At 46.6% G+C, this 18,626-nt stretch overlaps 1 protein-coding gene across 2 annotated transcripts in view; it reads right to left on the reverse strand.

The window, feature by feature from the left end:
• Positions 1–1,052: 1,052 nt before the first annotated feature.
• FAM3B (FAM3 metabolism regulating signaling molecule B) overlaps positions 1,053–18,626 on the reverse strand; it is a 32,445-nt gene continuing 14,871 nt past the window's right edge. For both annotated transcript variants that reach the window (XM_076000072.1, XM_076000073.1), the window contains exons 3-8: positions 10,430–10,553; positions 5,534–5,592; positions 4,531–4,581; positions 3,197–3,284; positions 1,932–2,064; positions 1,053–1,186 (exon numbers count right to left, since the gene is read on the reverse strand). In XM_076000072.1, the coding sequence (XP_075856187.1) occupies positions 1,097–1,186; positions 1,932–2,064; positions 3,197–3,284; positions 4,531–4,581; positions 5,534–5,592; positions 10,430–10,553 (545 nt within the window). In that variant the 3' untranslated portion in view covers positions 1,053–1,096. The remainder of the gene's footprint in view (positions 1,187–1,931; positions 2,065–3,196; positions 3,285–4,530; positions 4,582–5,533; positions 5,593–10,429; positions 10,554–18,626) is intronic.

The following is an 18,626-nucleotide window of genomic DNA, read 5'->3' on the forward strand; positions in this document are numbered from 1 at the left end:
GACTCGGCCAGCGGCATGGGACCAGCCTGGGGCTGGCGGTGCCCCGTGCTCTCAGGGAGGGGACGACAGTCAAGCCACGGCTTGCCTGTGGCCCACGTGGAACGTGAACGAGAAATCAACTGAGATTCGGGGCGGTTTGTTGCACGGAGGCTGAAATTCAGGGTGCCAGGTGCCACCATGGATTTTTAAAATATCCTGCAGACAAAAAACGCTCCCAAACCATTCATCCACCCCAACTCCTCTGTGTTACGGATCAGCTAACTCAGGCCGAGAGAGGTGACAGTAACCAGGCATCAAGTCTCGCGGCCTTCTGACGGCCGGGCCTGGGAAGGAGGGCGCAGTGGACAAGGGGCAGCGACTCTTCGTCCCAGCACATTTATTTCCTTAAGCCCGATCACACACATCGTGGACGCCGCTTCCCTGAGCGCGGGGTACGTGGAGTCTTGGATCGACACCGGGTCTCCTACAGCGCCTGAGACGTCCAGGGCCTCCCTCCCCACCCCAACAGCCGGCAACACCGGGAACTGCGTCCGTTCACCACGGCACCCCGGGCCGGAGGGCAGGAGGTGCCCAGCTGTGGGGAATGAAGGAATGGACGAACTCGAGGCCCACAGGAAAAGATCAGGAGGCTCCGCTTGGGTCGACCCAGGAGGCCGCCTGCGCCCTGCAGACCGCAGCTCCTCCTTCTAGCAGATGTCTGTCGGAAACCAGGCTGTGCTCCGTGACAACGGGACACAGGTTTCCCTCCGCAGAGCTGCACGCAGGGTCACACTCAGATCCGATGGCAACGTAGCTCCACAGCTGGGCGGGTAGCGGCGGCTCTCCCCCCGCACTCCTGTCCAGCTTGAATCACGCCATTCCCTGTAAGAGTTCCCGTGCATCTCCGTTTTCCCGCTTATCGATATCTTCGCCCTACAAATGCCGCCATAAACGTACGGTGTGCCAAGATCGGACACCACTAGCAAATGTTCACTGGTTTATAACAAACTCAAAACACCCGTTAAAAACAGACTGTGGGACTGAAAGGGATAGTATTCTTGGGCCATTCCAGCTGCGTTTGTTCATACAAAACACATTTATTGGGGACATAGTGGCGCTAGCTGGGCTCTCTGGGTAGGCAGCCTTCTATCTGGATCTCTGCCGGCCAGCCGGAGTACCTGTTCTTCTTGTCGTTGGAGTGGTTGATCTGTGTAAAGGGAAGAAAAGAGTTTTACTTACTCGATAATCTAATCAACCAATATTTGATCAGCGTCCGCTGTGGGCAAAATCACACAAACAGAATCGCTTCGTGGAATCTGACCTGCTCCAACCTGAGCTGGGTGTCTCATTTCCTCTTAAGATGTTTCTTAATATTATATTTTTACTGATACATACTAGATGCATATATTTTCAGGTACCTGTGATAACTGGATACATTCCCATCATGAGTAAAGATCAAATCAGGGCAATTGGGGTAGCCGTCACCTTAAATTATTCATCAAAGACAGTGCTGGGAGGAACCCGTCATCAAGCGTGCACCATGTTGCTGCTGCCACAACGGCACTCGGGCTGCACTGGTGCAGCGTCAACTTGGTGCCCACCCTGTCCTGGTGTAGCCACACCCTAGCCCCGGTCACCCTCTTAGTCACCCACAGGGCTGGGGCTTGGGAAGCTGAACCTCCCGCCCAAGGAAAGAGAGGCCTGGGGCGGACCATGTTGGCCGCAGTGTGGTGGGAAACCAACCCCACAGCCCACGCTGAGTTTCCTACTGGGAAAGGGACTTGAGAAGTTGGAAACTTCAGTCTAGAGCTAATGTTGATCTAATGGAAGAGGTTGACAAACATCTTACGTTTGGAGACAGAGAGTTGTAACCGACCAGCAACCTTTCTGAGTCACGGCACTTACCATACTCCCCGATGGTGGGAAGGGGCATTTAAAAACCTCCCGCTCACCTTTTCTCTCTGAATTCCTGCAGGGAGTTCAAAGCCTTTCGCTGCAAGAAATACCCAGCTCGACCTGAACCGCATGTTCCTGATCTCCTTACTTCCGAGAGCTTCTATGGCCTTCTTGGCGTCCTCGGTCAATCTGGGGGGTGAAGGGGAAAGCATGAGAGCCCCTCGCGTCAGGAAGCTCTGCTCGGGGGGTGCTCTGCTGTGTGTCCCTGGACCTAGGCTTCTAAACCGACGCACCCACTCCTACGGCCCACGGTAGCAGCTAACAAGCACACGTGCTGCTCAAAGATGTCAAATTTCTAGGTAAGCATAAGGCCACACCCAGATCCCTTTTAGAGCTCAATTTAGGGCACAGAATTTTGATTCTCTATTCTGAAAGGCCCTTGTGTTTTGAGGTTCAATGACATCCTCACATTCAGCCAACATAATTTCTAGTCCTTGCTGCGGTCTTTTTTACTGGCCGCAAAATAAGGTGGGCAAAAGTTGCTGAAAGACAAAAGTGAATGTCAAAACTGCCCCTTTCTCACACTCAACAAAAGTCAGCATCAAAGAAGAAAAAGAAACGTAAAGCAATACCACCACTGCCAACGGTGCTGTTTAGAGTAAGCAAGGAAAGATCCGGCAGAGAGGAAAAAAATAAGTTTAGATTTTGCTAAGTGAACTAAATCAGAGTTTTTCAAAGTGTGTGCACTTCAGCCTGGTAAGACGCTCAATGGAGAAAGGAATCTGAGGTCAGATAAATTTGGTAAAGGCTGTGGTCGGTAGCCCCATCTTGGAAATTCACAATGCGCATACGCACTTGGAAGGTTCTTAGAAACTTTCAGCAGTAAAGACAGGTTTACTTTGCAAACACACTTTGAGAAGCACTGAGCCAAATCCACTTCTAGTCAAGCACTGCACACATGGGTGTTTCTTTGTTCATTTCCTCATCATCTAGAGAAGTTGGCTCAGTTTCCTTTCCTAGTTCTGCAAGTGCCAGTCTCGGTTTTGCTTTCCTGGGAGGGGCTAGCATTTCCATCCTGCTTACGGTCAGCTGTGGCTCTCTCTTGCTACCTGGAAATACTCCTCAGATTCTAGTACTTATGGACAGCTTCACTGGCTAGTGATTTTTTTTCTTTTTAAAGAAATGCAGTCAGTTTTGTCAGGGCCTTTCATTCTTTTCCCTTAGAGAAGCACTTTGCTCCTCGACTTTCCGTTCTGCCCCAGGGGACGGTACCAAGGGACCTGGGCCTCTCTGCCCTCGGCTGTGACTCACCCACACCCACCTGGTGCTTCCGTCGTCATGGGTCACCATGAGGAGCAGGGACTTCGGAGGGGCACTCTGAATAAACCTCGTCATTGGTCCAGAGTTATCTGTCAGGTCAATGCAGTCAGTTTAGGATCTTGTCTGCTAACTGGGCGCTGGGCTTCCTTCTGCACCCGGCGTCCCATCCACTCTGCACCCTCCGGTTCCCAGAGCTCATCTCTCATCCATGCAAATGGTGAACGGTCACTGGGGTCCCGCAGGGGACCCTCCGGGGCGAGCCGCCCAGCACAGAAGGAAAAGAACCACGCAGAACACTTTGCAATAGGTGTTCGGGGTTGCAGCGAAAAGGAGTCAAGGATCTTTTTTGACCTATGAGCAAGGCAACCGGAGCTCGTGCTGGAAAGAATCTCCTTGGAAATGAGATGACACACAGTCTATTAACCAAACAGGAAACCAGCAACGTGTGCGGCACAGGTGGGCGCTCTGCACGGTCACTGCCGCAGGGCCCCGCCCAGAGCAGGACTGTCCCGGGGCAGAGCAGCCTCGGGCCCACGCCGGCACCTGCCCGGGGCAGAGACGCCCCGGCCCCTAAACCTGAGCAGCACAGAGCAAGCCAGGCATGGGAGAGCCCCTGCCAGGAGACTCCCCTGTGCCTCACAGGGAGAAAAGAAAGGCTGCTCTCAAGCCCCGTCACTCACCCCTGCAGCTCACTGTTTACAGTTCTGCTCGGGTTGACTGCGGGGTACGAGGGCACAGTTCTCACCGGGTGGCCGCACACACTTTTTGTTCCTCTTCCCCACTGTCTTCATAAAGGTTTGCTTTTAAAACCTCAGTGTTCACTAAAAATAAGAGGGGCTGGTATCCCCTGCCCAGAAACTGAGGTCGACATTCAGTGCCCAGAAAGGAGGAGCAATCCAAGGAGACTGGGTGCCACGCATTCCAGGGGGGCTTGCCCTGGCCCGGCAGGGCACCCGGAGCCACCAAGGGTAACTGTGACACCTCAGGGGTGCTGGTGGTATTCGGGGCTGGCTGTCCACCGCGTTATTTTACTGTATTTGTCGTAGACAAAAAGGCTTTTCTTTCTCATTATCCCGTGAAGGTGCAAAAGAGGGAGTCTAAGGAAAAGTGCAATCAAAGGAAAAACATTTCCAGATAATGCCTTCCAACTTTATTATGTGACTCGATCGCAGCCTAAGAGGATTTAGGCAAGACCAGGCTAGAATAATCCCGTGGCCTGCTTGCTGGCAGTATTTTTTAGGAGACAAAATAAAAATGACTGATATTTGTGTTTGTGTATGTGTGTTTTAATCTTAACTTTGTGTATAAATTTTACCAGGAAAAGAATTTTCTTACCACCTTCGTACATATCAAAACACTGCGTGGCTATCACTTTCCCAGTTACATCTGAAAGTAAAAGAGGAAGTTTTTTAAAAGAGAGTTCACAGACCGCAGGGCACGTTTGTGGCACAAGAGCTGGGGAACAGCTTATGGCTTGGCCGTGTCTCTCCAGGAAACGCCACCGCTACGGTGGCCCGGCCTGCAGAGGGCGCTGTCGTCCGCTCCCAGGAATGTCCTAGTACAGGTCAGGACAGCGCCAGGGGTTGCCCCAGAACGTCCTTCCTGGAAGCTTTGGGTGAGATCTGATGGAACCTTCTCCCCACCCCAAGCTCCCGCCTCTTCCCACTGAAGCAACGAAGGCCCCGTCTCAGCCCTGTCCACCCCACGCATCAGACCCCCCGCACGGCCGGCAGACAGGAGCGCCGTCTCCTCCCCCCCAGCCCTGCTGTCCAGGGACTCTGTTATCGGCTCGTTCACAGGGAAGCTGTTTCAAACTCTCTTCCTCCATCTGCTCTACGCTCCTTGCTCTCCAGAAACGTCAGTGGCAATTGTGGCAGAAGATTTTTCCCGGCCTAAGAGGAAGGCCCTGTTTTGTTTCCCTTGAGGGTCTAGTGGCTTTTTATCGCACAAAGGACGAATCAGCCTGTGGTGTCACCCTCTGCTCAGCCACGGGGCACCTGGGAGCAAAGGTGAGGCTCAGTCCTGGACCTCGGGTCTGCGCCCCCACGCGCCACCCATGTGGTTTGAACTCTTGCCTTCTTATCTGTCCTCCTCCTTTTTTTTTTTTTTTAAATAAAGACTATTTACATTTGGTTTGCAGCTGTTTTTTTGTTGTTGTTGGGCCCACAAATAATCTGCAAAGTAAGGCTTGTAAAAACAATCAAATATGTGTTTTTAAAATGCATGAATATAAACGCAGACTAGGTGGTGTGCAAAAATCTTGTAAACTCAAGGTATCTTTGAAAATCCGATCACAGAGCTTTCAGAGAAGTTTCATAGAAAACATCGGATAACTTACAGTTGACAATGGCGATGTTTATTCCTCGGGAAGCACCTCCAGTCTTTTGTCCTATGAGCCTGAAATGTAACCAAGTGTTAGTCGAGGGACCCTTTCTTACCAACGTCTTCACCTGGCAGAGTTGCTCTCACCTGCTGGCACTGACCATCTCTTGGCCGCCCTGCCCTGGCCTTGCCCGGGGCTCCCTGGAACGTCGCCCCCATACTCCCTCCACGCATATAGGCCCCCAGTTTCCATAAACTCAGCCCCTCGGGGCAGCTGGAAACTGCATTTAATCTTATATTTAGACAAGTAGCTAGGGAGAGGAGAAACTAATATTTACGTAGCTCAGGCTTTTTACAAACGTTCTTTCGCTAAATCTGCACCCACCTCCTGAGCATCTGTTTCCCCATTTCACAAACTTGAAGCAGTGAGGGGTGGATCAATAAGAGGTGGATTCGGGCGAGCCTGGTGGCCTCGTCTTCTGCCCGTCCTTCTGCCCCTCAGCATGGTGACGGCTTTGCTTGACTCTCGGCAACCCTTTTCATCCAACCACTAACTTTAATACGGTCTCTCTATTTAAACAAGTACCTTAAACTGGGTTACCTAATCCTCACTTTTCAACTGGAGACTATGGAATGTCAAATTCGAGGGGGCCGTGTTCTGAGACCAGGAGGACTAAATGACTTTCCTGGAGATGGTGACCATCACTGAAGGCGTGTGCACACGCGCCTTCTGTCAAGCTTTGGGGTCAACGTCAGCGTCACGAGAAGAACTTGGAAGCTTGATTCCTCCTGCCACGCTGCGCGGAGCAGTGAGCGTGGCACTCTGGTGTTCTTCTCTTGACATCTTCCCTGAAGTCCCCTATGAGCAGTCTAGGCTCAGTGCTTTCTGACAGTTGCAGAGAACACTTCATAAGAACTCGAAAAGAAACTTCTGTTTCTGGTAATGGAAAGTTGGGTAGACCTGAATGCACTCTCCCAAAGCAGGAGGCAACTCTTTCCTAAAGCTCTGCTTGAATACACTGGAGACTAGTAGGGTCGTAAAGAATCTCCCAGGCCAGGATCTGGGAGGAAGACTGAATTTCCTGGTGGTGGGCCCAGCATCTGAAGCTACTTTCCCCCAGGGGGCATCTGCTGATTCCAGAGAAGGCACCTAAGCCAGTGAACAGGACCTGTGACAACTCCATAGAGCAGAAGCCAAGGTGGGGCCAAGCCAAATCCCCCACATCTTCCTTGAGTGGGGTCATGAAGGGTTGAATCCTAAAAGTGATGAACCAGAACTTGCATACACCTCAGCCCAGTTTTAAGTCAACTGGGTGGCCCAGAAAAATCTCAACCTTTAGAATTTATTCAGTTCATCCTGTTCTGCTAATGGTTCCAGGCCCCTGGTAGAAGCAAAGAACCATCCTCAGCTGAAGAAGAAATCATTCCATGCCTCAATTTAAAAAAAAAAAAAAACAACGAAAAACAATTTCTCAAAGGTGCCATCTGGTGCACTTTCAACTATAACCTGGCACATGAGAGGAGGAGCCAATGTAGACAAGGACCAGGAGAACCAGCAGAAAACAGCAGGTAACAGTGACAGACTCACAGGGGCTCTGACAGTAGTTATCCAACTCAGACCCTAAAATAACCATGCTTAATATACTCCAGAACATTACTGATAACATCAAAAATTTCACAACTCAAAACCATAAAAATTAACACGCTGATTAGAAAAAGAACAAAAATGAAGTTCAAAAACCAAAATAACCTAAAATCAGCCAGTTGATGGGTTTAATAGAAGATTAGGCACTACACAAGAGAGAATTAGTGAACTAAGAAATAGCTCTGTCTTTAGTGAAGAACAGATAGGAAAATGGAAAATATAAACTAATCTGTAGACTATAGAGGATATAGTGGTAATAAGGTCTAACACATGTTTCATTAAGAGCCTTGGAGAAAGACAAGAAATGAATGGAGCAAAAAATACAACAGTAGAGAATTGGTCAAATGGGGTGACGGACGTCAAGACATACATGTTTAAGATGCTCCCCGAAACCCAGATGAGGTGAAGCAACAACAAACATGTCATGGTACAAACGCTGAAAACCAAAGATAAGGGGGAAAAGTTTCAAAGGCAATCAGGAGGGGAGATTAGCAGTTATTCCCACAGTAGTGATGATTGTCAGGTGACTTCCTAAAAGATGAAATGGAAGCTGGGAGACAGTGGAATAGTTCTGTGGGTGTGTTGAAAGAATAACGGACAACAGTCTGCAAAAATATCTTTCAGTAATAGATGAAATAAAGACATTTCAGAGAAACATAAACTGCAAGAATTTCCCATGAGTAGAACGATAGTGGCCTTTGCTCTGTACCTTTCTCTGTAATAAACCTTATCTATAACTATCACCTGTTATTGTGTCTAAAGAATTTGAGGCAAACACCCCCATTAAAAAAATATATCCAACAGAAATGCATGAACAAGCGACCCAAGAGATATAAACAGCACTATTTGTAGCCCCATCATTCATAATAGCCCTAAGGTGGGTGTGACTCAAATGTCACCCAATAGTAGAATGAATAAACAAATTGTAGTATACTTTATGCAATGCAATATAACACAATAATGGAAATCTATAAACAACAGCTACATCCAACATCACAGATAAATTTCACAAATATAATTCTGAGCAAAAAAAGCCTGCCACAAAAGAGTATATGGTTTATGATTCCATTTGCGTTAAGTTCAAGATAGACAAAATTAAATAAGAATGTTTTGCAATGCATGTCAGGCAGTGAAACTCTCAAGAAAAGCAAGGAAATGATGAGCATAAAAGATCAAACAGAGGTATTACCACTGTGCAGAAAAGAAAGAGGGGCCGCGTTTGGGAAGGGGCACAGAGGGCTTGTGGAGTGTCAGTGACAATCTATTTCTTAACCAGGCCAGTGGTGACCCAAATGTTCACCTTATTGTGATTAATTACAAAGCAATGTATTCACAGGTTATTCACTGTGGCATAAATGCCGATCAGCACAGAACTAGTTGAATAAACCGTGATACCGTCATGCTACAAAATACTATGCATCAATAAAAAGGAATAAAGAAAATCTCCATGCACTGATAATACGGAGTGATCTCGACTGCCAAGTGAAGACAGCAAAGTACAAAACTGTGGGTAGAGTTCGCTACCTTTTATGTGAGAAAGAACATGTGTGTGTGAATATTCATACATATATGTGGGCACAGTAATACATATATGTATACTCACACATGTAAATGTATATAAAACACGTACATAGGTATACATTAATTATATAAATAGCTTATTTTTGCCATAAACACTAGAAGGCTAAATCAGAACCTAATATAAACAACTAATAAAGGTGAGAAAAGGAGGCGGGGAGAAAAAGTGAAAGGTATGGGGAAGATTTCTCTGAGAATACTTTTTGTGACACCTAATGTGGATTTCGGAACCATGTAAATGTATTATGTATTCAAAAATTAAATTATATCAAAAGAAAACCATAAAATAAACCTAAAATTGAAAACAAACTGTAATGAATCCAACTTTATATCAAATATGTAATACAAGTACAAGAAAATAATTACTTCATATGACTTTTGTCATAATACTCTGTACCTCTGTATACCCTTAATGGAATATTTTTAAAAACAAAAGATCTGCAAAAAATTTTTTTTTCTTCGAGACAGGGTCTCACTCTGTTGCCCAGGCTGGAGTGCAGTGATACGATCACAGCTCATTATAGGCTCAAAGTCCTGAGCTCAACACATCCTCCTGCCTCAGCTTCTAGAGCCGCGGGGATTATAGGCTCATGCCACCATGCCCAGCTAATTTTTTCCATTTTTTATAGAGACAGGGTCTTGCTGTGTTGCCCAGCCTATTATAGCACTCCCAGTCTCAAGCGATCCTCCCACCTCAGCTTCCCGAATAGCTGGGATTACAGGCACACACCACCATGCCAGGCTAATTAACCATTGCAAAAAAAATTAAATTTTACTCAGTGGTTGCATTACTAGGAGCCAAGATTTTTAGTATAAGGAAAAAGAGATAAAATGGAAAATCAAAGAACTTTACAGAGAAAAGATCCCTGAAATGTTACATTTGAATTGGAAATACTAACATAAATTTGAAACTTGGAAACCGTGCATTACTTGGCTCTGTCCCAGAAGTGCGGAGAAGTGTCACCATCCCTGGGGCTACGAGCACACAGAGCGCCCAGATCTTAGCTTCTCAATATTGCAGCCCATTAAAGCAACCGGCTCTTGAGAAACAGCTGATTTCCTATCTGATCAAAGGCTGAGCTTGGTTGTGCATCAAACCAAGGAAGCCCTCAGAAAACAATGAGGCTCACTCAACAAGGAACAGATCACTTGAGTAGTCCTGTACTTATTACATAAACTGTGTTTTAAATTAAAAACTTTCTCACAAAGGAAACTCCAGGCCCAGAGAGCTTCACCGGAAAATGACGCCAAACATTTAAAAAAGAAATAATACCAATTTCTATACAGGTTTTCCCGGAATACTCAAGAGGCGTCAGGTGTGAGCTGCAGGGAGAAACTCCACCTGCTGAAATCCTCGAGGGTGAGGATCATACAACAAAGCGGAGCAAATCGCTGGATTCTGGGGTCCCCCAGACCCTGAAGGGCTCAAAGTGACGTACAAAATGCAAACCCAGTGTGTCCCACCTGCTGGCCAAGGAAGCTGCAGAAGTTCGTCGTGGGACACAGCCAGCCAGCAGGGACAGTCACTGTCCTTCCCCAATTGACACGTGGCTTTCACTCCCACCCGGGAGCCCTGGGGCTCTGCTGGGGCCAGAGACCCTCCCCGGGGCCGCGTGCCCTGGGGCAGCTGCAGGGAAGAGAGGCCAGTAGGCCAGTAGGACGGCCTGCCCCCTCCAAACCCGTACTTACAGCTCGTCCTCAAAGCAGACCTTGGCGAAGTTGTTCCTGCCGCCCCCGCTGAGCAGCCGGTAGGCGTAGGTGTCAGGCGGGCACGCGGTCCAGTGGTCGCATTTCTGCCTTTTGGGGGCTGGGGCTGGAATGGAGAGAACAAGCGGTTCGAGTCCCACCGGTCTGCCAGGTGCACCTGCCGCCGCCGCCCTGCTCCAGCGCGCCCCGCCAGCGCCCCCAGCGGGCGTGTGCGGAACTGCATCCACTAGGTCATGGGGCGCTCCCTGCAGACACAGGTGGTTAATCGTGTTTGTCTTAACGTGAGGAATAAGCCAAGAGGGAGGAATACCGGGTAGGTACGATGGGGACTCACTTCCCACCGCTGCTCCTTGTAAGTAACATTCTTGCTGTGCAACGTGCAGTCACATCGCAGCAAATGAAAGGCTGCAGGGCCCGAGAGTGCTGGTCACAGACAGCCACCTGCGGGACATCTACACAGCTGTGCATGTGCACACCTGAGACACCTCACACGCACACACACACACACACTTACCGCACACCACACTCGCTACACACACACCGCACACATGGACATACACGTACCGTATGCACATCACAAATGAACACACACTCCACACTCATCATACATACTCACCATACATACCACAAATGAACATACACACACCACAGTTACCACACACACTCACCACACATACCACACACGTCACACATGACCACACACACCACATACTCACCACATACCACATATATACCATTCATCACAGGAACACACACACTACACACTCACCACACATACACCACACATCACCCACGAATACACACACACCACACATACCACACACACACCACACACTCTGCACACACATCACACATGAACACACACACACCACATTCACCACATACACAGCGCACACCACACACTCACCACACCACATCACACATGAACATGCACACCACACTCACCACACACGACACACACAACACACACATGCACCACACCACACACAGACACACACACACACACACACACACACACCTGACCACTGCACGGACGGCAGCTGGGCCGCTCTCCTGTCGCCTGAGCAACTGCGCACTCTGCCCGTGCTGCTATGATGCCAGAGCCGCCGGGCGTGAGCACGGCTCTCCCAGGCCCTTATTCCACAGGGGGCGGGCTGGGAGGCCGAGGCCCGAGGCCGCGTGTGAGGCGCCGGGCTGGCCCCACACTGCCTCCCCAGCAGGCGCTCCGGCTGCGCCAGCAGGAGCAGGCTCGGCCACCGCCACAGGGCTGCCAGGGCTGCGCCCCCGCAGACGAGAGCCCAGTCCCCAGAAGGGCACCAGCGAGCCCTCTCCCGCCCTTCCAGCGAGGCTGGGGTCCGCGCTCTCTGCCGTGCGGGCTGCCGTGCCCTGACCCAGCGCACGCACTCGAGGGGATACAGTCGGCAGTGTGGAGTGTCCGTGACACGGCACCCCGCGAGTACGCAATCCAGGCACGCCGCTACAGCAAACCAGACAGTCACACAGGGAGACAGCAAGACGAAGAGGAGGAAACACAGGGCTGCAAAACAACCAGGAAGCAGTTAACAAGATGGCAGCAGTAAGTCCTCACCTATCAGTAGTGACCTTAAATGTAAATGAATTAAATTCCCCAATCAAAAGACATAGAATGGCTGAATGGATTTAAACAAACAGGAAAACAAGACCTACCTATATGCTGCCTATCAGAGATTCACTTCACCATTAAGGACACACACACAGATTGAAAATGAAGGGATGGAAAAATGTATTCCATGTAATGGAAACCAACAGAGAGCAGGGGTAGCTGTACTTGTATCGGTTAAGATGGACTTTAAGTCAAACTGTAAGAAAAGACCAAGAAGGTCATTACATAATGATAAAGGGTCAATTCATCAAAAAGACAGAACAATTGTAAATATATATGCACGCAACACTGGCGAGTCTAAATATATAAAGCAAATTTCAGGAGACCCGAAGGGAGAGAGAGACTGCTACACACGAACAGTACTCTACTTTCAACAGACGGATCGGCCAGACCAAAAATCAATAAGGAAACACTGGACTTTGTTGTAGTCTGCTCAGGCTGCTATTAAGAAAATACGCTGGGCAATTTGCTTTTGTTTTTGTTTTTGTTTGAGACAGAGTCTAGCGCTGTTGCCTGGGCTAGAGTGCCGTGGCGTCAGCCTCGCTCACAGCAACCTCAAACTCCTGGGCTCCAGGGATCCTCCTGCCTCAGCCTCGCGAGTAGCTGGGACTATAGGCACGCACCACCAAGCCTGGCTCATTTTTTTCTATCTATGTTTTTAGTTGTCCAGCTAATTTCTTTCTATAGTATAGACGGGGGTCTTGATCTTGCTCAGGCTGGTCTCGAACTCCTGACCTTGAGCGATGCTCCCGCCCTGGCCTCCCAGAGTGCCAGGATTACTGGTGTGAGCCACCACGCCCAGCCCCCACTGGGTCATTTGTAAACAACAGAAATTTATGTCTTATAGTCGTAGAAGCTGGGAAATCCAAGGTCAAGGTGCCGGCTCATTCACTGTGTGGTGAGGCCCGTTCTGCGTAGATGGCATCTTGTTGCTCTATCCTCACGTGGCAGAAAGGGGCAGACGTGCTCCCCCCAATCTCTTTCATAAGGGTGCTAATTCCACGCGTGAGTGCTCCGACCCCATTCATAAACCCGCACAATTTAGTCACTCCCCCAAAGGCCCTACTTCTTAATTTTATCACATGCATGATGAAGTTTCAACACATAGATTGTGGTGGGACGCCCACACTCAGACCACAGCAGATCTGAACTACACTTTAGACCAGTTGGACCTAATAGACCTATATAGAATATTCCATCCAGCAGCCACAGAATCCACGTTCTTCTCAAGCGCACGCCTGGAACACTTTCCAGAATAGATCACATGTTAGGCCACAAAACAAGGTTTAAAAACTTAAGAAGACTGAAAGCGTATCGAGTACCTTTTCCTGCTACGATGGTATAGAACTTGACGTCACTAATAGGGGTAATTTCAGAAAATTCACAAATACGTAGAAGTTAAATAACATGCTCCCGAACAACCAATGGGCTGGAGAAGAAATTGAAAGGGAAATTAAAAAATACTTCGACACAAATGAAAATGGGAACACAACATATCAAAGCTTATGGGATGCAGCAAAACCAGTTCTAAGAGAGAATTTTATAGTAATAAATGCTTACATCAAAAAAAAGAGACATGAGTCTCTAACAACCTAAAGTTACACCTCAAGGAAATAGAAAAAGAAGAACAAACTAAGCCAAAAGTTAGCAGAAGGAAGGAAATAACAAAGATCAGAACAGAAATAAACAAAATAGAGACTAGAAAAACAAAAGTAAAAGTAAAAACAAAGAGTTGGGTTTTTTATTTGTATTATTTATTTATTTATTTTTTCCCCCGACAGAGTCTCACTCTGTTGCCCGGGCTACAGTGCCGTGGCGTCAGCCTAGCTCACAGCAACCTCAAACTCCTGGGCTCAAGCGATCCTCCTGCCTCAGCCTCCCGGGTAGCTGGGACTACAGGCATGCACCACCATACCCGGCTAACGATTTTTTAAAAAGATAAACAAAATCAACACCTAAGTGGACATATAGGAGTAACATTTATCGGGTGTCGGGAGGGTGAGAGGGGGGAGTAGGGGATGGGTATATACAACCACAACGAGTAAGATGTACAATGTTTGGGGGATGGACACACTTGATGCTCTTACTCGAGGGGGGAGGGGAGCATGGGCAATATATGTAACCTTAACACTTGTACCCCCACAATACACTCAAATAAAAATAAAAAGATAAACAAAATCGACAAACTCAGCTTAAGAAAGAAGACTCAAATAAATAAAATCGGAAATGAAAGGGGAGACATAACAACTGACACCACAGAAGAACAAAGGGTCATACTAGACTGTTAGGAACAAATTATACATCAACAGTCTAGATAACCTAGAAGAAATGGGCAAATTCCTAGAAACATACAACCTACCAAGACTGAATAGGAAGAAACAGAAAATCTGACCAGACCAATAAAAGTAAGGCGATTGAATCAGTTATAAGAAGTCTCCCATCAAAGAAAATATCAGGACCAGATGGCTTTATGGCCGGATTCTACCAACCATTTAAAGAAGAACTAATACTAGTCCATCTCAAACTCTTCCAAAAAATTGAAGAGGAAGGAATACTTCCAGACTCATTTTACGAGGTCCACATCACCTTGATATCAAAGCCAGACAAGGACACTCCCAGAAAATTACAGGACAATATACTTAATGATCACAGATGCAAGAATCCTCAACAAAATACTAACACATTGAATTCAACTATACATTAAAAGGATCATTCACCATGATCAAGTATGATTTATCCCTGGGAATCAGGGCAGATCCAACATATGCAAATCAAAAAGCATGATATACCACATTAACAGGATAGGAGACAAAAACTATATGATAATGTCAATAGATGCAGAGAAAGTATTTGACAAAATCCAACATCCTTTCATGATAACATCTCTCAATAGATTAAGTGCAGAAGGAATGTTCCTCAACACAGTACAGGCCATATATAACAAGCCCACAGCGAACTTCATAACATCAACTTAAGTTCATGAAGAAAGGCAAGTCTCTTCAAAAAATGGTGTTGGCAAAAAACAGTGGTGATATATAGCACCTCTTCTATTATCCTGGATAGAGCTGGAGCACATATTCTACTAAGCGAAGTATCACAAGAATGGAAAAACAAGCACCACATGTACTCACCATCAAATTGGTATTAATTGATCGACACTTATGTGCACATATAGTAGTAACATTCATTGGGTGTTGGGCAGGTGGGAGTAGGGAGGAGGGCATGGGTATATTCACACCTAATGGGTGTGGTGCACACCATCTGGGGCATGGACACACTCAGAGCTCTGACTCAGGTGGGGCAAAGGAAATATGTGTAACCTAAACATTTGTACCCCCGTAATATGCTGAAATAAAAAACAATGGTGTTAGAAAACCTGGATATCCACATGCAAAAGAATTAACTTAGATCCTCATCTCATATCATGTACCCAAATCAACTCAGTGTAAATTAAAGTCTTAAATGTAAGACTTGAAACTGTAAAACTCCTACATAAAATAAAGGGGAAAAGTTCCATGGTATTGGTTTGTGCAATGATTTTTGGGATACGACCCCAAAAGTATAGGCAACAAGGCAAAAATAGACAAATGGAATTACATCAAACTAAAATGCTTCTGCACAGCAAAGAAAACAGCATCGTGAAGAGACAACCTATAAAATAGGAGAAATCTTTGCAAAGTACACATACGATAAGGGGTTGATATCCAAAATAATATAAGGAACTCCAACAACTCAATAATAAGAAAAACCTGATTTAAAATGGGTGAAGGACCTGAACAGACATCTTCCTCCAGAGAAGATATATTTAATACAAGTGGCCAAAAGGTGGATGAAAAAATGCCAATATCAGGGCCCTGCAAACTAAAACCACAAAGAGATATCCCCTCACACTTATAAGAATGGCTAAATTATAAAAAAAAAGATGAAAGATAACAAGTGTTTGTAAAGATGTGGGAAAAGGGAACCCTTGTGCACTGTTGGTGGGAATGTAAATTAATACAGTCATTATGGCAAATAGCACAAAATTCCTCAAAAATATAAAAAATAGAATAGTTGATCCAGCAATCCCACTTCTGAGTATATATTCAAAGGATACGAGATCAGCATGTTGAAGAGCTGTCTCCACGCCCGTGTTTAATGCAGCATTACTCACAGCAGCCAAGATATGGAAGCACCCCATGTGCCCATCAACGGATGAATGAATAAAGACAATGCATGAATATGCAATAGAATACTATTTGGCCTTAAAAAAGAAAGAAATCCTGTCATTTGTGACGACATGGATGAACACGGAGGTCATTCCGCCACGTGAAATAAGCCAGGCACAGAAACACAAATACTGTCTGATCTCACATGAGGAGTGTAAAAAAGTGGAACTCACAGAAGCACAGAGTGGAAGGGTGCTGGGGCGTGGGGCGTTGGGGAGATGTGGGTCACAGGGCACACGATCTCAGACAGGAAGAATAAGTTCGAGAGATCTATATTGTACAGCACGGTGACCACAGTTAATAAGAATATGCAGTGGTCCCTCCTTACCTGCAGCGGGCACATTCCAAGAGCCCCCCGTGGATGCCTGGAACCACGAATAGCACCGAATCCCATACTTACAGGTTCAGTATTCCTTATCTGAGACGCTTGGGACCAGAAGCGTTTTGGATTTTGGATTTTTCCAGATTTGGGAATATCTGCATCATACTTACTGGTTGGGAATCCCAAACCAGAACATCTGAAATCCAAAATACTCCAATGAACGTTTCCTGTCGGCTCTCAAAAAGTTTTAGATTTTGGAGCATTTTGATTTTGAATTTTCATATTTGGAATGCTCTACCTGTACTGTGTTTTTTCCCTATACATATCATGCCTTTGATAAAGTTTAATTTATAAATTAGGCACCACGAAGAGATTAACAGAGATTAACGACAAAACTAGAACACTTATAATGATATAGTGTAACAAAAGTTATGTGAATGTGGTCTCCCTTTCTCAAAATATCTTATTATACTACAGATCTTTGCAACCTCAGCATAAGATCTTTTCTTTCCCTATTAAGTTGAGAACTTTCACCTTTTCACTGAAAGGGAACATTTTACAGCTTCTCTTTGGTGTGTGTGAAGTGCCAGCGTCACTACCCATGTGCTTTGCGGCCATTAATTAAAATAAGAGTTCCTCGAAGACAAGCGGTAAGATACGGCGACAGTTCATCTGATAACCGAGTCAGCCACTAGATCTGATCACCGAGACGCAGGCAGCCTGGACGCGACGGACAAAAGAAAGATTCCCGTCTCGGGTGGGACGGGGCAGGGTGGCGCGGGATTTCATCGCGCTACTAAAAAAGACATGCGATTTGAAACTCACGAACCGTTTATTTCTGGATTTTTGCATTTAGTATTTTTGGACTGTGGTTGACCTCAAGTAACTGAAGTGGCAGAAAGCAAAACTGCAGATAAGGGGGGACCGCTGGACCGTGTATGTGTGAGAATCGCTACGACAGCAGAGGTTAGGTGTTCTCACCACGGAAAATGATGTCAGGTGACGTGTATGTGAACTGTCTTGATTTAGCCGTGCCACAATGTGTACGGAGGATGTCAAATCATCATGCCACATACCATACACATGTGCAATTCTTATTTGTGAATTAAACAACTAAGTAAACACTGTCGTGACCAGGGCAAACAGCGCTGGTGCAGGGTGCAGAGAAGTGCTGCGGTGTCCCAGCTCCTTGGTGACCACAATCCTCAGGCCCCAGGATCTCTCCTGGGGGTGCTCAGCGCCCCCATGGTTTGCTCACCTCCTTCAGGTCTCCCTCCTCTGTCGTCTCAACGCGCCAGCCCCCCAGTACCGCCCAGCTCCCCACCTTGTTTTATCTTATTTTTCTTAGCACTTGCCATTCTCTAAGAGCCTACAGTTTCTTTTTCCTTTTTAAAAATCCTCCACAAGGGCAGGTCGTTTGTCTGCTTAGTTTTCACTGTTATCTCCAGCACCCAGGTGGTGTGTGCTGCACGGAGGTGCTCTGTCGATTGCTGTTGAATGAATGGATGAATGTATGTCTGGCCCTCGGTGCTGCAGAAGTCTGCGTGGATGCTGGCAGGCAACTGCAGAGAAGCTGAACCTCGGCTGCCCTGCAAAAGCAGCCGAGCGACTGAGTCACGCCTAGCATGGCTCTGGCCAACTGCTGCCAAATCTTCTTCCTACTCATTCTAGTTTTCTAAACAAGAAAGAGCCATGAGATTTTTATTATATTTGATTTCTGCAGGAAAAAATGTTGAAAGCAATAGATGATCAAGAAAAAAGTGAGAGAAGTTTTTATCGTATTTAATTTCTGAAGAAAAAAATGTAGAAAGTAATAGATGATCGAGAGAGAGAGAGAGAGAGAGAGAGAGAGAGAGAGAGAGAGAGAGGAAAGCCTACATATTTTTACTCTCAGAAATAGTCACTGCTTTACTTTTTGGTTTATTTCCTTCCAGACTTTTCCATGCATGCAGAAGGTATCTGCTGAGTTGGAAAACACAGGTTGAACACATTTAAACTGTATGTCAC

The sequence above is a fragment of the Microcebus murinus genome, chromosome 1 (genome assembly GCF_040939455.1).
Source record: "Microcebus murinus isolate Inina chromosome 1, M.murinus_Inina_mat1.0, whole genome shotgun sequence".
In the NCBI taxonomy this organism is placed as follows: domain Eukaryota; kingdom Metazoa; phylum Chordata; class Mammalia; order Primates; family Cheirogaleidae; genus Microcebus; species Microcebus murinus.